We start from the raw sequence: 19,480 nt of genomic DNA, 5'->3' as shown, positions 1-19,480 counted from the left end.
AAAAACGTGGGCATTAATAAACAATAAGAGAGAAGCATAAAACAATTAGCACAATGAAAGGAAAAAACTCTGTACAAATATCAATCCATGTCACTGATTAATTCAGACGGTGATATACTTTAAATTCTAAGAAAATAAAAAATATCATAAATAGCAGCATCATTACAAAAGAATAAACATCAAGATGCAAGTACCTATACGCATGGCAGCAGGCTTTATTATAAAGTGAGGCTTGAGCTTCCATTGGATTTGGATTCAAAGTAAGTGCAGTTTCAAACTGTACAAGAGCATCCTTTACCTACAATTACCATTTCCAAATACTAAATAGACAAGTAAATTGTACAAACAAAGCCAAGAAATAATTGCACCAAAAAAAAACCAATTAGGTAAAGTTCATGAGGAAACTCACTAAATGACAAAATTGTGGAAATTATATGGGCGGAAAAGTAGTGGGTTATGATTACAAATATAGTTTTGAAGTAAAAAAATGCATTCATAGAAAAAATGCATTTCAGTTGAAACGTCCGATTTAATTTCCTCGTAATGCAACCGTTACGTGTCAAAGAGTTCGAATCGAGCTCTTATAGTAAGAAGAGGTTGAAGACGACAGGCGTAAGCTAGAGTAGATACAATAGCAGTGACGACTGACCACGAGCACGTGCAAACAATGTCAGGGTGACTTCAGGTCTGTGTTTGAATACCTACAACAACAACTCAACGACGTACAAAGAAAAGGGAGAAAAGCCTGGCAAGAGCCTAAGCAAGATGAACGACGACTTTAGTCACAAACTCAAAAATAGTGACGAGCGACTAGCACCTTCCAATTGAAGAGACGATTGCGCGGATGTCCCTGCTCAAGACCTCGATCAAAATCGAGCATTGTATTGACACAAAAGTTTAGTTTGTGCGCGTTCTCGAGAGCAATAGCAATCGTATGATTGATTAATATTAGGGTTGTCAATAAAAGCTTGTCACTTATGTTCGACTCACTAAGTAGCTTGTGATTTGTTAAGCGAACGATTCGTACATGAACAATTTTTTTAAGCTCAACTCATAAACGAGCCGAGCACGAACAAACTTTAGTTCGCTCATGTTCAGCTCATTTGAGCTCAAATTAATTAAATAATAAATAATAAATATATAAAAGTTAAAATAATAAAATCTTTGATATGATATCAAAGACTTGGTGTATATAAAAAAAAAAATTGAGATGTTAGATAAGTAAAATACATAAGAATTGGGTGGTATGTAAATGTCTCTCAGAGTTTTCTCAAAAATCTCACCCTGCTTGCTACACTAAGGTGTTACATATGCAAATACATAAGAAATTGGTGGTATTTATGTAACCCTAAAATTTTGAACCAACTTGATGAGCATGCCAACTATTTCCTGCATTTATTTTAATTCCACATAGGGACATCGAGAGAAATTCGATTATTAATCTAGTATAAATGTAAAAACGAAGGTAAGAAAATCAAACGTTTCAGCTTCATGTGTTAAGCAAAGATGTATCATACTTTTTGTTCCTTTCAAAGTGTTTTAAAATAAAAAATTAATTTTCAAAGTTTTAATCCGAGCCAAACATAATGTTAATTCAAACAAACGAGTTTGAATCGAGCCGAACACAAATAGACTATTCACGAGTCATTTCAACACGAACAAGCACTAGTCTCGCTCAAGCACAGCTCAATTACACCCCAAACTGAGATTAATTTTAGGTTGAGCGAGCAAAAGGTAACATGGTTCAGGCAGTTTCATGCAAGTGTAGATGAAGACGACGATAACTCAATTGATCGAGTTTGTATTTGTGCTCGAAAATTAGAGCAGCCTCCAATTGAAATTAGGTATTTTTATTTTAAATATTTTAATATTATTTTATCTAAAAGTTATAGGATTTAGGATAGCTTAGTGAAATCAATATTTATGTAACAAGACAAATTAAATATTTGGAGCATTAGAAGTTATCAGTTAAATGAAATTTTAGTTTCTTAACCATTCCTAAAGCAAAATAATTTTAGAAATAGAATATTAATAAAATTCATATTTAGCGAGAGGTTATGCGATAATAATAATAATAATATCTAATAAAGTAATAATTAAATGAGTATAATATGTTGTGTATTAATTTGGAAAATTAAAATTTTAATGATTTTTGTTAAAAGTTAATTTTCAATATTAACTCGAAAGATGTTAAAACTAAATTGATAAAATTTTAAATAGTAATAAGAATCATAATAATTAAATTATGACAAATTGATTAATATCAAATTAATAGTAAATAATATTATTATTATTTGAAGAAAAAGCTTAAATGATTTAAAATAAAATGGCAATTTATATCTAATACATTAAAGATAAATAAAGGCAAATTACTTTTAAAAAGTAAGATTAACCTATAATAAATTGACAATAATTCTTTACACACCTAGTTATAAATATTCATTGAAGAAAAGCTAATAAAATGATATGCAAGGGAGTCATCAGAGATTGAAGTGAGTACTCTTACTTTTAAATTATAGTTGTTTTTTTTTATTTCTTCTAAACCAATTTCATTGATAGTTACTAAAATATATTCACACAAATTTATTCTGGTTTACATGATATTTTATTTGTTGGTCATATCGTGATAAAGAATATAGTCTTAATAATATTACAATTACACATTATTTTAAGTATATACACTATATTGAATTGAATGAAATAAATATATGAATGATATGAGCATGTGCATGTTGATTATAATGAAGTTCATCCAGTTATGATGCTAGTTGTAGATGCTAAAAATACCCATGCAAATATATTGAAATTTGTTATTGATATTGATGCGTGCACACACAAATACACACATATGTAATTGATATGGTAAGATTCATTGAATGCTTTGAAATATCATGAACAATCATATTTAAATAAGTGAATTGTCATACATATATACATAATGCTCTCATAATGGTTTATAGTAATTTTTACTAATAAGCATATTCTAATTTTTCATTACGTTTTCAATGACTTTTGTAGCTAAGTTTTTTGTTTAAAAATAAATAATAGTTGAGGAAGTATGTATAAAAAACGACGTCAATAAATAAAAAATAAATTTATTTTATGTTTAATTTAATTTTTAAACATTAATGATTTTTTTTTTACTTTGGATTTAAAATTAGTAATTAAATTCTAATTTCACCATCTGACTTTGTTCCTGTCTTGGAAAACTTTAAGCCCCCGGATAGGTTATGACATCAATAATTTGAATTTCTAAAAAAGGGTAGTTTGACAGTGACTAACGAGAAAACCAACAATGTTTATTCTAGCAACAACAAAAAATAATTTTGTTATCAAAGTCCCAAAATAATGTTATGGATAAAAAAAACTACTTCAATAATTTTTTTTCATACTGTTGTGTTGTAAATTGTTTTTTTATTTTTTTTTATAAATGTTCCATAAACTATTTTACATTAAATATCTACCAGCAATTAGATGTTTCTTAGTAAAAAAAGTTCATTAAGAGACATTGAACAACCAACAACACCCTCAAAAGTTTCAAAATTTATAATATCTAAAAGGTATATCACATTGTAATTATCAAATAGAAAACATCGATTCAGTATCGAGTCAACACCAATATGTAACAAATCATTCAGCTTGAACCGCGACACAAGTTCCATCTCATCCCTTGAAAACAGAATTTTGAGCCATTTAATAAATGTAAAGTTATTTTCTTCTCGATATTAAAATTCAAGATAAATGATAGTAAAAAAGGAGCCCAAAATAGCAATGACATACATGTGCCCCAATTAGCAATGACACGTGTGCACGTGCAAACACACAAACACAAACCAAAAGTACCCAACAAGTCCATTTCCATCTATGGAGCCAAAACTAGAAAGATAGCCAACTCTACCAAGCCGAAACTAAAGTTTTAGATCCGTAAAAAGTAAAAGTTACCTCATACTAGATAGTCACAAAGATTTTTATTGCTAGAAAACCATACTACAAAAAGATGTGATTGTACTCAACTATCTATTAATGTCAAAGGAAAAAACCCAATCATTAGGGAATGCAATAATCTAACTTTTCAAAAATGCCTCCTCAAGGTATTTATAAAAGACTTAATTGAGGGAATTTATGGAATTTTCTTCCCATGACTTTCATTCATATTTTCTTTATCTTCAATGTTCCTTGCAACTTGGAACTATAAACACAGTCAAATGTTTTTATTATCCTTAAAAGAATAACAATCTCTATACTTTGCTCTTGAGGACAGTGAAATATTTCTTCTGCTCGCCACAATGGGCATAGATTTACAAGATCATTCCATTATAAAATTGTAGATTTTTATAATTTTTTATCACATCGGCTATCTGCATTCAAAATCACTCTCTTAGCTGTCTTAATATTCATGAACTCCAAACGCTCAATTTCTAACATCCGTATCCGGTGCTTTCGTATAGAAAAATTTACATCGAACATAAGGTGTTGAGTGACAATAACATTAACAATTCTTGAATCAATCACCAACAGAAATTTGAGAATCCTAACCACTTGTTGTTGAATCTTGGAAGTCAATTCTTGTTGCTCCTATCGATGCAACACAGACACAAGTTATATAGTTGAGTACTATGCTTGATATTCGGACCAAGGTTGTGATTGATAATGTTATTCCTACTACTCCCATATAGCCATTGCCTGAGATAAAAATGCCGGCTTATTTGGTCATCAAGCAACTCTTTGTAGTCAGACTAAACAATTTGAAGTTGTTCTATTTTCTTTTCCATTGATCATCATTAGACACCTCATTAACTTCAAATTGTTGTTCTGCACAAGAAATCAACACAAAATTTTCTTTCATAATGAAGGAATTGTACGAGCTGTTTGGCTGCAGTTAGGACTTAACTTAGTGGGATTTATTAAACCCTACAGATATAAATTTAGTAAATCCTATGTGATTTAAATCCAAAATATTATTTTGAATAATAGGAGTTAAATCTCATTAAATCTAACTTAACTGTTAGGCAATTTATTTCAGAACTTTAGGATTGATATGATTGTGATATGTTATTAAATTTAGCTAATTAAATCAACATGAGCATAAGACAACATCTCAATTAATCAGTAATTAGTGATTCACTAAGCTAATTAAACAAGGTCCTATTTATACTAATCAAATTATAATTAGTTTATTACAGTATTTTATATTAATCATTAATCAAGAATATAAAAAATTAATTAGATTTAAGAATTATTTAATCAATGTGAATAAAAAATAATATTAAATTATTTAACTCAATATCTTTTAACTAATTAATATTAAATATTAAATTAATTTCACAATATTACTGCACTCAACTCCCTTCCAGTCCTATTAGAACCCCTTGATGAAAAAAGAATGAGGGAGTAACGATAGGAGCTCAGTAGTGATGTTGTTGACTCTTGCTGTTGATTCTTGCCTCAACCCCTTGACCAAAAAGGGCCAAGGAAGTTGTGACAAGAAGGTCAATGTGGAAGGCATCAATGGGATAGGTACAATGTGGTGAGGGAGAGGGATATCACAACAAAAGGATGCAGGTTGCTATTTGCAACGAACATAAATCCATTAATCTGTTGAGCTATTACATTTAACAAACTTGGAATTTATGGTGAAACGAAGGTAACAAGGGATTTAGAAATTGATAGGATTTATTTTGATGCATTAGACCATTTGGTAGGATTTACAATAAATCCTATGTAAATTCTGCTACCAAACAGCCCATACATTTTCTGAAAGCAGATTAACTTAATTCCTAGGAGTAATAATCTCTTTTAGTAAGCAACAATTTGTCAGCCAGGTTTTTGTTTACAAAACGACCAGGCTAAATTCAAAACAGTTTTTAAGTAACTAATTGTTAACAGGCAACATTAATTTTTAGTGACTCAAACTTGCAAGCCCTAGATGTAATTCGTAAGTTAATCATGTATTATCCAATAACCAAGAACAGAAGGTATTCATCACAATGGTCACCTACAAGAGCTTAAATAAACTATCAATTGTAATTACACTCCATAAACAGTAATTGTCTCACTCCAACTAATCACAGAAATTACTGCCATGAACAGAAGAGAAGCTTAAGTAACATCTGGGCATCTCAGTAAGTAATAATATAAATAACATGAGAAGTTTGAAAACGATACCCTTCCTTTGGAGAAGAGTGAGAGCCCCAAGGTGACGCAAGAACCCGCGGTCTCGGCGCTGGCTTCGGAGGGGGAGGAAGACTGAGAAGAGGACGAAATCTTGAGGTAGAGGCCACCCCTGCTGAATCTGTGATTTGTTGTTCTCCCATACCGGGAGCTTGGCTTAGGGCAACGGAGGAGCTCGAGTGGGAGAGGAGGAGATGCCATCGCCATTGGTGATCCAGGAGTCCACCAATACGCTATCCATATCAGTCCAAGAGAGCGACCGATAGCACGATAAATAAAAGAACTTTATTTGCGATGTGAGTTGAAAATACGGGAAAATATAAAATAAATTGAACTTTAGATTATATTACACTAAAGAAAATTAAATATATATCGAACTTGAAACACAATAACAATATTTCAAGCAACCTCATATGCATCCTTATATTTCCCCATTTGGACATTGCTAATTTCTTCAATTTTTCTTTTTTTTTTTCCTATTAAATTTCTTCTTGGAGAAGGTAAGAAGATCATGATGATATAATTGAATCAAAAAGAGTATTTTAATTAGTCTTTAACAACTATAGATAATTATTTATAATGTTTAAATGATGTTAAGGTCCCATAATTTAAGTGTTTTTTTAATGATTTATGCGCGCGCACGCACATACACATAGATATATATTAATCATAAGGAAAAAGATACATATAAATTGAGATTGAGGCTATTTGTATAGAAACATGAATGTAGAGTGTGAAAGTTTATTATTTGGTAATAGAAGGTAAAAAAGCTCTATCTCCATCATTAGTAGTGGCATCACCATACAATTCTACTCAAAAGACAAATAGTTTGCCAACCTTCACAAATATATAGCTCATTTTTTTTTTTCATTTTGCAGAGATCATATTTAGTGCTAATAGTATGAACTTATATGTAAAATCATAAAATTTCAATTTAAATGGAGTATAAATTTTTAAATTTTGAGGGAAAAAATTTTCATCATGAAAGAGATTATTAATTAATTAATTTTAATATTTTCCTAGAGCCTCCAAGCTTAAAGGGGTCCCCTCTTTCCTTTCTCTTTTTTCATAATTATATTTGTGTTATTGTAAAGAGCTATTTATCTATTAAATGAAGGTTGATTGTGAAAAAAAAAATTGAAATTTATCCAAAGCTTGAAGTCTCGGTGGCCAGCTTAAAAAAAATGTAGATTTTGTGATCTTCTATCACCCTATTAGTTTGATGAGTGATTAGTTTTGATTTATCTGAATTTTTTTCTTTTTTGTTTAAATTGTTTTTTTTTTACAGTGAGAACTTTTCCATGTAGGTTTCTACACCTTCAAAAATTTTCTCCAAGTTTTATTCTAGAAAACTCTAGCTAAAAAGCCAACATTAGTGGTTGACCAAAGCTAGGGTTAGTTTTGACGTAATTATATTGAGTTTTTTATCAACCTATACACCTTAAAAATTGGTGAAAGATACATAATTAGTCTAGATATATTTTTTATCATTAATAGATTTTTTTTTCTTAATTTTTTTTAAGATTTGAAAGTCTCCATGAAAGGTCTGGTGTTAGATTATATTTCCACATGACCTACTCTCCAAATATATTTTGAAAAAGAATATCAAAACTCAACAATTATTTACAAAAATTTCCTACGAAAATTTAGACATTCAAATTTGAAATTTTCAAGTAATTTCAAATCCTAGCATTACATTTATTCTTCACCCAAAAAAATTAAAATCAAATCCAGTGTTTTTTTTTTCTTTTTGATATTGGATTCTTCTTCTCATCTTTCATCCAAACTCAAAAATTGGACAAAACGGGTAAAGTTTGGCAATTTTTAAAATGTACCCAAAATTTTTGTGCATCCTTGAATTCTAATTAAAATAGGTTTATAAAATTTTACACATGAAATCGATCAATTCGATATAATGAACTATGCATGAATTTTAAATGAATTGGGAGATATAAAATTCAGAAGTTATATGATCATTAACTTAATCTAACCTTTAATATATCCTAATCTTCTTCTTAATCATGTATCTCCACTATAGTCAGTCGAACACCGCACTTAACCGTGTATGCAATGGCTGGATTGGTCGAATCACTGAGAATTAAAGGGAGATAAGATAAAATGTTGCATTTCTTTTTTTTTTCCTATCCCTGTTTAGTTTCACTCGATGGATGATTCTGCCAAACGTGATCCATAGAGCATTCTATGAGGCTAGGCGGTGGTTCTGGGAGCCGTGGGCTACTGTCTGAACCTCTGGGTAAAAATTGGCAAGTTTAAACCCTCTTTTGCACTATTCTAAAAATTCTTTTCCTTCCTCCTATTTCTGTTTTGGCATTCGTCACGAATTTGTGCATTTTTCGTTCAAGGTAGTCGTAGTAGGAGATTAATTGTGTCGGAAGCTTGAACTTCATTTACGAGCTTCCTTAAGGGCCTTTTAATATGATTTCAATGAGGGAAGGGGAAGATTGTGGTGATAGGAATAATAGAGAAGAAAAATAGAATGTGTAGGAAGGGTGGATTTCTGCCGAGAAACCTGGTTGAGGTATGTTTTGACAAATGAGTTAAGTTTTGGTTTAAATCAAGATATGAGCCCAAAGTTCATGAATTTCTTCTATAACTATATTTTCTAAGTTGTTTACACGAGGCGGGGAGCTTGAGACGGTGTGAGAACTCTTCATATGGATGTTTCATCTAGTTAGGTGAAATAATTTTTTTATAAGTTTTTATGTGATTCTATGTTTGACAATAATGCATCTAGAATTCTGTTGTATATTGTTGGTGAATACCGGCAATAGATGTATGAATGTAAATTGATTGCTCTCCCGACACATGATTTTACTATGATATGAAACAAATGAATATGATTATGAAATCATTTCCTATAGATATTCAATTTCTATGTTTTATGTCTATGATATATAAAATATTTGATGAATGTTTATTACAAAAATTATGTTTTATGAAATGTTACAGGTGTTGTTATATATAGACTATTACAAGTACTTGCAAATACAAATGATAAGAATGTGGGATTCTCGACTTCTGGTATTCAGGCAGTGACAAAAATCTGGGAACTTTTAATATCAGAGGAGCTATGATAACTACTACATTGGGGGGCAATCTTTATCAATAGTTAATATGACATTTAGGGTAGGATGATGCACATGATGTCAAGATATAAAAATAGTTGAGGCCTATACATTGCACAAGTGACACTGTTATGATGTTATGATTATATGACTATGATGACATTACTATAATGACATTTATAATAATTTTGCTATGTTTATGAACATGCTTATAAATATATGTTTATGACTACACATGAATGAAAGTACATACATGTTTTATATAACAGTTACGATTTTCTACACTATATGTTTTCTTTTACACGTGCTATATGATTCTAACTTATTATGACTTATGCATGAACATGTACAGTTTCCTATGAGCATGCAGATTATTCTTTTCATGTATAAAATCATATTTAGTTTTGATTCTTTTGTTGAGTTTGTTGTTTCTCACTCTATGTTATTTACTTTCAGAAAGGGGTAAGATGCACCGGAGCGAGCAGCAAAATGTGACTTGTATAATTTTTATATTTATTCTTTAGTGAGTTTGTACAAACATTTGGATAAGTATTATATTTTTGTTAGATTTATAGCTTTGTATAATGTATATGTTTTGATGATATGATTTTCCACACTTCTAAATGTATATGAAAATTAATAAAATGAATTGTATTAAGTATATTTGACGCAATTTAGTTAGATTAATTCATCACCCATTGGGTCATAATTCTGTAAGTCGGGACAAATGTTGGAGAGAAATTAATTTGATCAAATTGTTTGCCTTGTCGCAACTCAGTTGAGCCTTAAGTGGGGTCATTTGAGGTGTGACGGAAAGCGGTATCAAAGAAAGGTTATTGAATTAAAGATTGATGGAAGCATGTTGAATTTAGAAGAAGTAAGAATGAGATTAAATATAAATTAATTTATATAAAGCTATGGCTTGATGAATCTATGGTGGGTGACCCATACGACTTATATTAGTATATTATAAATTGCATTTGAATAATAATTATTGTCAATACAGATGAATATGCCTAAAGGAGAAGAGATCATAAAGTACCGAGAGCCAGTCTTTTAGGTCAAATGCACAGCAAGAAGTAAGATCTAAAAATTTATTGGGCGTAAATGATAAACAGAGCAGAGCAAATGAGAAAACCAAAGCAACTGACCTACTAATCATCGTTCAATTGATATCACAAGTGGTTGACAAAATAACTACTGTCGAAAGATCTTACACCATTATAGGGCCCAAATTTGAACTTGGGATAGAAGTTTATTGGTATTTAAAAATCTTTTAAGATACCTGCGTTCAAGGGTGTCAATGACTCTACGATTTTTTAGGATTGACTACTTAAGATTGAAGAAATTTTAGATTGTGTGATTTGTCCGAAAACCAAAGAGTGGAGTTAGCCACTTTCATATTAGAAGGCAAGGCATAGGTGATGGCAGACGCATCAAAGACAAAAATTTCAGCTGAAATCTCTTCCACAGGTTCAATAAGATGAATTTCTTAAAGTCTTAAAGGATTATGTTATTCCACCTTCAACCAAATTAGCTTTATAAAACAAATTCTTCAATTTGACATAGTGGTTCATATTAGTTATGTAAGATGAGGCAAAAATCACTTTTCTTTCTAGATATGCATCTCACTATCTCAGTACCCAAAAAGAAAAATGTCACCAATTTCTATGCGACTTCAGAGATTAGTTGATGTTGGCTTTGGTGCCATTTGAAATCCGTGATTTCTCAGTTTTAGTTGAAAGGATCAGACGAATTGAAAAATGAGATGAACTTTTCTAGTCGGTGATGACAACCTCAAAAAAGTAAGAGAAAAGTTTTCAGCAATGAAGTCTTTCAAAGTAAAAAAAAAGCATATCATGAGGAAAGCAAAAGCAACCATAGTCAGAAAAACTAATTGTGAAAAAAAAAATGTGAAAAAAGATATTTTGGGTAATGTTTGATAGGTTCCACAAAATACTACAAATGTGGACAGTCAGGGCATCTTTAGATGAATTTCACATAAGAAAAAAAAGAGATAATAGATCACTAAAAATTCAAGGACCCTTGACAACCCAAAAAGATATTTCGAAGGTAGTCAATCAAACAGAGCTTGGTTTTGGGGAAATCCTTCAATGCAAACAAAGGGAAAAATTTTGTATTGCGGGACTAACCAACCAATAAAAACTTGAGTTTTTGCAATTGCCCCTCAAGAAGCCAAAGAATCTGAAGAAGTAATTACATATATGCTTCTGATTCAAGATTTGTCAGACATTGTTTTATTTGATTCAAGTGAATCACATTCTCTTATTTCTAATAAGTTTTATGTTAGTTTACATTGTTAAGATTATGCAATTTACTCTTGCATTGTGTGTAATTATGCATTCAAGAAGTGGTTTTTCTACAAACAAAAATTATGTCGTGTAAGTTAATATTCATGATAAAAAGATGCAATCAAAATTAATTATAATAACAATTCAGACTTATAATTGGGACTTTCAGTATCATATTGGGGATGAATTAGTTAGCAAAACATTTTGTTATAATTGAATGCTAGAAAAGGCTACTAAAACTCAATTATTTGGTGAAAAATCATTCTATATTTTATGTAATTGAAATGCACAATCTTATCTAATTAGTGCAGTAAAAGATTGGAAGCATTTAAGAAATGGTGAATTGGTATTTCTGACCAAAATAGAAGTGTTGAATAAAGATATGTAGGAATTGAAAAACATTTTATTTATTGTAGATTTTTCTTATGTATTTCCTGAAGAATTATTAGAGTTACCACCATAACGAGAAGTTGAGTTTGACATTGATGTGAAACAAGAGACATGCAATTTTCAAGTCTCTGTACAAAATGGCTTCGAAGGAATTATAGAAATTGAAATATCAGTTATAGAAACTGGTAGATGAGGGTTTTATCAGGCCAAGCAATTCACCTTGGATTGCTCTGATATCATTTATTAAGAAGAAAGGCAATCAATGCGGTCGTGCATTGGCTATAGAGAACTGAATAAAGTGACAATAAAGAATAAATATAATTTTGCTCAAAATCGATGATCTAATTGATTAGTTAGAGGGTGCTAGTATATTTTCCCAAATTGATCTGAGATCTGGATATCATCATGTCAAAGAAAGGAGGTAAATGCGATTGAGATGGCATTTGGGACTAGGTTTGGTAATTATGAATTCTTAATTATGCATTTTAGCTTAACCAATACTCCTACTATATTTATGGACCTGATGAATTGAAATTTTATGCTTCATGTGAATCAGTTTTTCATTATTTTTATTGATGATATTTTGATATATTCAAAAACTGATGTTGATCATGCTAAGCATTTGAGGATAATATTGCAGTTGTTGAGTCAGAATCTGTTATATGCAAAGTTATCTAAATGTGAATTTTGGCTGCGAAGAATTAATTTTTTTGGGCATATTATCAGTGGTTAAAAAATCTCAATAGATCCTCAGGATGTGAAAGCAATTATGGAATGAACTACTTCAAAAAATGTTACAGAGGTACACAATTTCCTTAGATTAACTGGGCATTGTCATTGTCAAAATTGATGATGAAAGATGTTCATTTGAGTAGAATATAGAATGTAAGCATAATTTCCAAGAGTTGAAGAAATATTTGATCATTGCTCCAGTGTTAGCTATTCTATTAGGTGCATAAGGGTTCCAAATTCATAGTGACACGTCGTTGTGAGGCTTAGAATATGTTTTGATGCAAAAGAAAAAAATGATAGCGTATGCATCCAAACATCGAAAGAGAGGAACTATCCAACACAAGACTTGAAGTTAGCTACTGTAGTTTTTGCTCTCAATATCTGGAGATATTACTTGCATGATGTGAAATATGAGATATTCACCAATCGTCAAACTTTGAAATGCATTTTTACACAAAAAATCTGAATTGGAGGTATCAAAGGTGGTTAAAGCTTATTAAAGATTTTGATCTGAATATACAATATTGTCCCAGTCGTGTAAATATAGTTGTTGATGCTTTGAACCATAAATTTATAGGTAGTGCAAACTAGATTATAACTCGATAACTAGAGGAGATAATTAAAGAAATTGATGCCTTGCAGTTGGAAATCAGAATATCAGGTGATATAGGATATTTACATCAGCTGATAGTGCAATCAACTTTGATACATAGATCAATGTCACTCAGAGAGTTAATAGTGAATGTCTGAAACATTTGAAACAACTTCAATCAGGAAAGAGGGTCAATATGACAATTAATGAAAATGATGTAATAAAAAATAAGTTGCAATTATGGGTACTTGTTGATTCTGAGTTGAGATAGGAAATCTTACATAAAACTCCAATTGATTTAGATGACACTAAAATGTAGAAGGATTTGAAACTGATATTATGGTGGCCAGGTTTGAAGAAAGATATTGTTGAATATGTAGCTTACTATCAAGTTTGTAAGATTGTAACGACTGATCATCAGAGATTCAATGGATGGCTATAATCATTGCCAATACCATAATAGAAATAAGAAAAAAATGTTATAGAATTTGTTATTGGATTTCCTTGATCCAAGCAGAGTCATGACAATATTTAAGTCGTTATTGATAGGCTAACAAAGTCAAGTCACTTTTTACCAATCAGGCTAATAAATTTAGTTGAAAACATTTTTTACAGAAATGAAAGATTCACGCCCATGTTGTGTACATTGTGGAAAGGCATTCAACAAGGTTTGGAAAGACAATTGCATTTTTGCACAATAGTTTATCCACAAATAGACGAACAATCAAAAAGGACAATTCAGGTATTGGAAGATTTGTTTCGGCTTAATATTCTCAACTTTGGAGACAGAGAAGATCACATTCCAATGATCAAGTTCATTTACAACAATAGCTATTATCAAAATGGCTCCTTATGAAGCACTAAATGGAAGGAAATGCATAACTCCAATAAGTTCGGTTGAAGTGGGTGAACATCAAATATTAGGTCCATAGTTAGTTGATGAAGTTACAGAGAAACTCAGTTTAATAAGAGAATGATTAAAGTTGCACATAATTGACAACATAAATATTACAATCCAAAGTACAAAACAGTAGAATTTGAAATTGGCGAATATTTTTGAAAGTCGGACGAATAAAAGGTCCAACCAGATTTGGTCAGGAAGCAAGTTGAGTCTCAAGTACATCTGGTCTTTTGAAATTATAGAAAGAATCAATCTCATTGTTTGCAGGTTATGATTACTTGCTGATATATCATTTATTTATGATGTGTTTCACATTTCAATGCTCAGAAAATGGATTTCAAATTTAGAACAAAGGATTTCTCATGAAGATATTGACGTGCAAAAAAATTTAACATGTATTGAAAGCCCTGAAAGTACTTTAGAAACTGATGTTAAGAAGGTGATGAACAAACAAATTCATTTTGTCAAGATAAAGTACAAGCACCGGCCTGAAAAAAAAATGGTTCATGGGAAAAAAAAATATGAAACAAAAATATCCCTCCCTATCTAAATAAAGTCAGAAATTTCAAGAATGAAACTTTTAAAAGGATAGGAGAACTGTAACACCCAAAATTTCGAGAAATCTTGTAAAGTTCGATAATTTTTAAAATATACCTAGTATTTTTTTGCATCCCCGAAATTTAATTGAAACAATTTTATAAAATTTTACACATAAAATCAATCAATTTGATGTAAAGATATATAAAATTTGAGTGAATTGAGAGATGTAAAATTCAGAAGTTATATAATTATTAAATTAATTAAACCCTTAATTAATCCTAATCTTCCCTCCAATCTCGTCTCTCCACTGCAGCAACCCAACCCCGTACTTAACAACACATGCAATGATTGAATAGGATCGAGCGGCTAAGAATTAAATGGAGGTAAGTTAAAATGCTGTGTTTTTTTTCCTCTCCCTGTTCAATTTCACTCGGAAGATGATCCCACGAGAAGCAGTGCCCATGCACTGTAGCACGTACGTGATATGGAGAACGCCCTGTGAGCCGCAGGTTATGATCTGAAGCTCCAGGAAGAATTTGGTAAGTTTGAACATTCCTTTCCTTCCTCCTATTTCCGTTTTGACGTTTGCCATGAATTTGTGCATTTTTTATTCCCCGTAGCCGTAACATGAGACGAATTTGTGTCGAAAGGATTGAACTTGGTTTGTGAGCTTTCTTAAGAGCTTTTAGCACGATTTCAGTGAAAAGAAGTGAAGATTGAGATGATCAAAAAAAGAAAGAAAAAGAATAGATGGTATTGGAAGGGCTTATTTATGTTGAGAAGCGTGTTTAAGGTATGTTTTGGCAAATGAGTTAAGTTTTGGGTTAAATCATGATATGAGCTCAAATTTCATGAATTCCTACGTTATCTACAACTTCTAAGATGTTTTCACAAGGCGGGGAGCTCGAGAAGAGCGTGTGGGAACTTGTCGTGGGGCTGCTTCATCTAGTTAGGTAAAATAATCATCCTAAATTAAGAAGAATAATTCTCTATGGGTTTTCATGCGATTCCAAGTTTGACATTACTGCTTTTATAATTTCCTACATATTGTGGATGAATAACTGCAATGAATACATGAATGTAAATTGATCGCCCTTACAATACATATAATTTTACTATGTATGAAACTGACGAATACACTTATGAAATCATTTCCTGCAGGCATTTGATTGTTATGATTCATGCCTACGATATATGAAATGATTGATAAATGTTAATTACAAGAATTATGCTTATAAAAGTGATGTTATATGTAGACAATTACAGGAGTATTTGCAAGTACAAATGATAGGGATGTGAGATTCTTGACTTCTAATATTTAGGTGGTGATGAAACTTTGGAAACCATTATGATCAAACCGTGAACGTACAGAACTATTAGTATGAGGGGGCTGTTGATGACTACTATATTTGGAGAGAAGAACCTTTACCAATTATTAATATGGTCTTTGGTACAGGACGACGACTCGTAATATAATAGGACACGAAAATAATTGATGATTATACATTGCACAAATTATATTGCTATGATGCTATGATTATATGGCTATGTTGACATTGCTATGGCGACTTTGTTATGATTATGAACATGTTTATGAATACATGCTTATGACTACACATGAATGAAATGACATACATGTTTTATACAAAATGCATGATTTTCTACACTACATGTATTTCTTTTATGCGTTTTATGATGATATCCCAATTGAAGTGTGCAAATATTTGGGAAATTTGGGAGTTTCTTGGCTTACTAAACTATTTAATATTATTTTAAAAACTAAAAAGATGCCTGAGGAGTGGTGGAAGATTATTTTGGTCCCCATTTTTAAGAATAAAGGGGATGCACAAGAGTGTGCAAATTATAGAGGAATTAAGTGAATGTGTCATACTTTAAAATTATGAGAGAGGGTAATTGAACATAGGTTAAGACAAATCACAAAAATTTCTCATAATCAATTTGGATTTATGTCGGGCGAGTCTACTATGGAAGCTATACATTTATTGAGAGGTTTGATGGACAAGTCCAGAGATAATCAAAAGAATCTACATTTGATTTTTATTGATTTAGAAAAAGCTTACGATAAGGTTCTAAGAGATATCCTTTGGAGGGTTCCAGAGAATAAATGTGTTGATATGACTTATATTCAAGTCATTAAAGATATGTATACTAGAGCTGTTACTTGTGTTCAAACTGAAGGAGGATTGACAAAATATTTTCCTATTTCTGTTGGATTACATCAGGGATCGGCTTTAAGCCCATATCTTTTTGTTTTAGTTATGGATGGTCTTATTGGACATCTACAGGAGGATGTACCTTGGTGTATGCTTTTTGCTGATGATATCCTTCTCGTGGATAAAACGAGAGAAAAAGTCTAGGAAAAACTTGAATTATGGAGGTTTACATTGGAGTCTAAAGGCCTTTGTTTAAGTAGAACTAAAACTTGTGTCGTAAATTTGGAAGACATTATGGACAATATTAAAATTTTAATCTAAATTCAACCTACAAATTGATAGTCAAAACGAGGACTAAGAATCATAGATAATTGAGACCTACACCATTCTACATTCAAATTAGCCAACAACAAAACAAATACATCTTAAAATTGTGCATAGATACAGTACAAAATGTCCAAGTGATCTAGCAAGCTTAACATATTGCATTCGCTTTTGCAAAAGACTTCATGAGCTACATACCGATATAAGAAAGCAAATTGAAATAAGCAATAAAATAAATAAATAAATAAATAACCAAAATAAGAACTTAATGAAGTGGCATAAGTGCTAATTTAGATTTGATTTGAACATCATTCACTACAAACTACAAAAAGCTATATGGAAGGGCATAAGAATTCTTCAAAATAATTAGAAGAATTAAGCCTAATGCATTTTATCTAGAACTGCCTTATGACATATTAATAGAACTTTGATCTTAATTTACTAGAACTAAATGAAAATATGACACTAAATAGGACGCAATGGAGAAAAAGGATTCATGTAGCCGACCCCACGTAGTGGGATTAAGGTTTTGTTGTTGTTGTTGTTGTGTTATACAATTCTAACTTATTATGACTTGTGCATAAACATGTACGGTTATCTATGAGTATGCTCATTATTTCTTTTTAGTGTAAGAAAATTTATTTCAGCTTTGATTGTTTTGTTGAGCTCGTTGTTGCTCATGCTATGTTATTCACTTTTAAGAAATGATAAGGAGCCTCAAGGCGAGTAGTTAAGCATGACTTATACAACTTTTACATTTATAATTTTAGGAGATTGCAGTCTTTTGTGTACTTATTATATTTTTGTTGGATGTAACAACTCTATTTAATTTATGTTTTAATAATACGATTTTCCACACTTCCGAGTATATGTGAAAATTGATGAAATGAACTGTATTAGGTATGTCTGAGATAATTTAGTTAGACAAATTCATCACTCACTGAGTCCTGATTCTACAAGTTAGAATGAGTGCTTGTGAGAAATTAATTTGATTAAATTGTTTGCCTCTGTTGCACCTCAGTCGAGCCTAAAGGAAGTGACAATTGAAATGTGACGAACTCTGATCCATTTTAAACTTTCACCCCGTGGTAAGCCCAAGGAACCCAACAAATGTTTCTTATTTGAATCAGTTTGTGAAGGAAATCTCAGCTGCAATGATGGTTTGAATGACGGAAAGTAATAATACAGAATGGCTGTACAAGAAGCTAAATTATTTACCAAATATCGACCCTTTTAGTTATTAATGAAATTGATAATACAAGTTACAAGCGGATATCAGCCCTTCAACGAGTACTTCTTCCCCGTTAATGCCTGGAACGAGGGCTCTCCTCTCTTTGGAAGTTCATCCTTGAGCACCTGACATGAGAAGCAATTCAGTAAGTCCATAACGAACTATAATAATATATAATATTTGGAAAGATTTACAACGATACCACTCAATTCCTACTTATTATATATCTAACACCAAATTTCAGTTTTTGCATATACATGCCACATTGCCTATGTATGAAAATGTGTATTTCACTTCTTTAAAGTCAAATTGATGGTTTTTCTTATGTGACTTGAAATATTTGGGTGGTATAGATCTAAAAAAGAAAAGTTGAGGTATTAGATATTTAAATACATAGGAGATGGGTGGTACATATGTAAATGCAACTAATATTTCTAGCGATATTTTCTCATAAGGATGAATTAGAGAAAAGATTTCCATCTAAATACAAAACAGCATCATCAAATATTTTTAATGAATTACTCGTACAATAATATTACCCACTTATCTTAAAGAGATGATACTTGCGCAAATTTCTAATATAATCATTTCTCATAATTTTTTTGATTGTGACATACCTTTGGAGACTCTTTGTGAGCATGGACGGCATTTGAACCAAAGACGAGTTTCCCAGAGGTTTTGAGTGAAGTGGAGCTCTGTGACATCCTCGTCGTCGAGCTATTTGAGCCATTTGCTGCTTCCGACAGACCATAATTCTCAATATTGGGAATATCAGCAGTGAGACTAGAATGCTTTCCGTCCAAGCGCCTCGTTGAACCCACGAAAGGATTGTGCTTCTGTTCAGCCACAGGTTCAGCTGTAGGGGTATGAACTGAAAATTTCAAATCAGAAACAAGATTAAATGCAAATGTTATGTTCTAATGCAAAACATAACAAATATTTGTTGCAAAATTAAATGATTAGTAAATTTAACAGACAAATAAAAGGAGTTCGCATTTGGGAATTGAAAATATGGAGTTGCTTGGTT

The 19,480-nt window shown here is 31.2% G+C and overlaps 2 protein-coding genes and 1 long non-coding RNA gene across 10 annotated transcripts in view; 1 reads left to right on the top strand and 2 right to left on the bottom strand.

The window, feature by feature from the left end:
- Window positions 1-6,437, bottom strand: part of LOC110034967 (protein LOW PSII ACCUMULATION 1, chloroplastic) — a 47,672-nt gene extending 41,235 nt beyond the window's left edge. For all 7 annotated transcript variants that reach the window (XR_002295110.1, XR_002295111.1, XR_002295112.1 and 4 more), the window contains exons 1-2: window positions 6,166-6,437; window positions 195-298 (exon numbers count right to left, since the gene is read on the bottom strand). Coding sequence is in view for 3 of the 7 variants with exons in the window: in XM_020739209.1 (XP_020594868.1) it covers window positions 195-298; window positions 6,166-6,378 (317 nt within the window). In the remaining 4 variants the exon portion in view is untranslated. The remainder of the gene's footprint in view (window positions 1-194; window positions 299-6,165) is intronic.
- An 8,665-nt stretch (window positions 6,438-15,102) lies between these two features.
- Window positions 15,103-16,455, top strand: LOC110039308. 2 transcript variants are annotated; one of them, XR_002295502.1, is made up of 3 exons: window positions 15,103-15,263; window positions 15,425-15,517; window positions 15,607-16,455. It is a non-coding gene; the product is annotated as an uncharacterized LOC110039308 (long non-coding RNA). The 2 variants fall into 2 exon arrangements; XR_002295501.1 differs by having other exon boundaries at window positions 15,345-15,517.
- Window positions 16,456-17,737: 1,282 nt separating this feature from the next.
- Window positions 17,738-19,480, bottom strand: part of LOC110020304 (ubiquitin fusion degradation protein 1 homolog) — a 28,917-nt gene continuing 27,174 nt past the window's right edge. The window contains exons 9-10 of the mRNA XM_020718361.1: window positions 19,071-19,324; window positions 17,738-18,578 (exon numbers count right to left, since the gene is read on the bottom strand). Coding sequence (XP_020574020.1) covers window positions 18,498-18,578; window positions 19,071-19,324 — 335 coding nt within the window. The 3' untranslated portion in view covers window positions 17,738-18,497. The remainder of the gene's footprint in view (window positions 18,579-19,070; window positions 19,325-19,480) is intronic.

This window comes from Phalaenopsis equestris, unplaced genomic scaffold (assembly GCF_001263595.1).
Source record: "Phalaenopsis equestris unplaced genomic scaffold, ASM126359v1 Scaffold000002, whole genome shotgun sequence".
Classification (NCBI taxonomy): Eukaryota; Viridiplantae; Streptophyta; class Magnoliopsida; order Asparagales; family Orchidaceae; genus Phalaenopsis; species Phalaenopsis equestris.
This window is presented reverse-complemented; position numbering and strand designations above follow the sequence as displayed.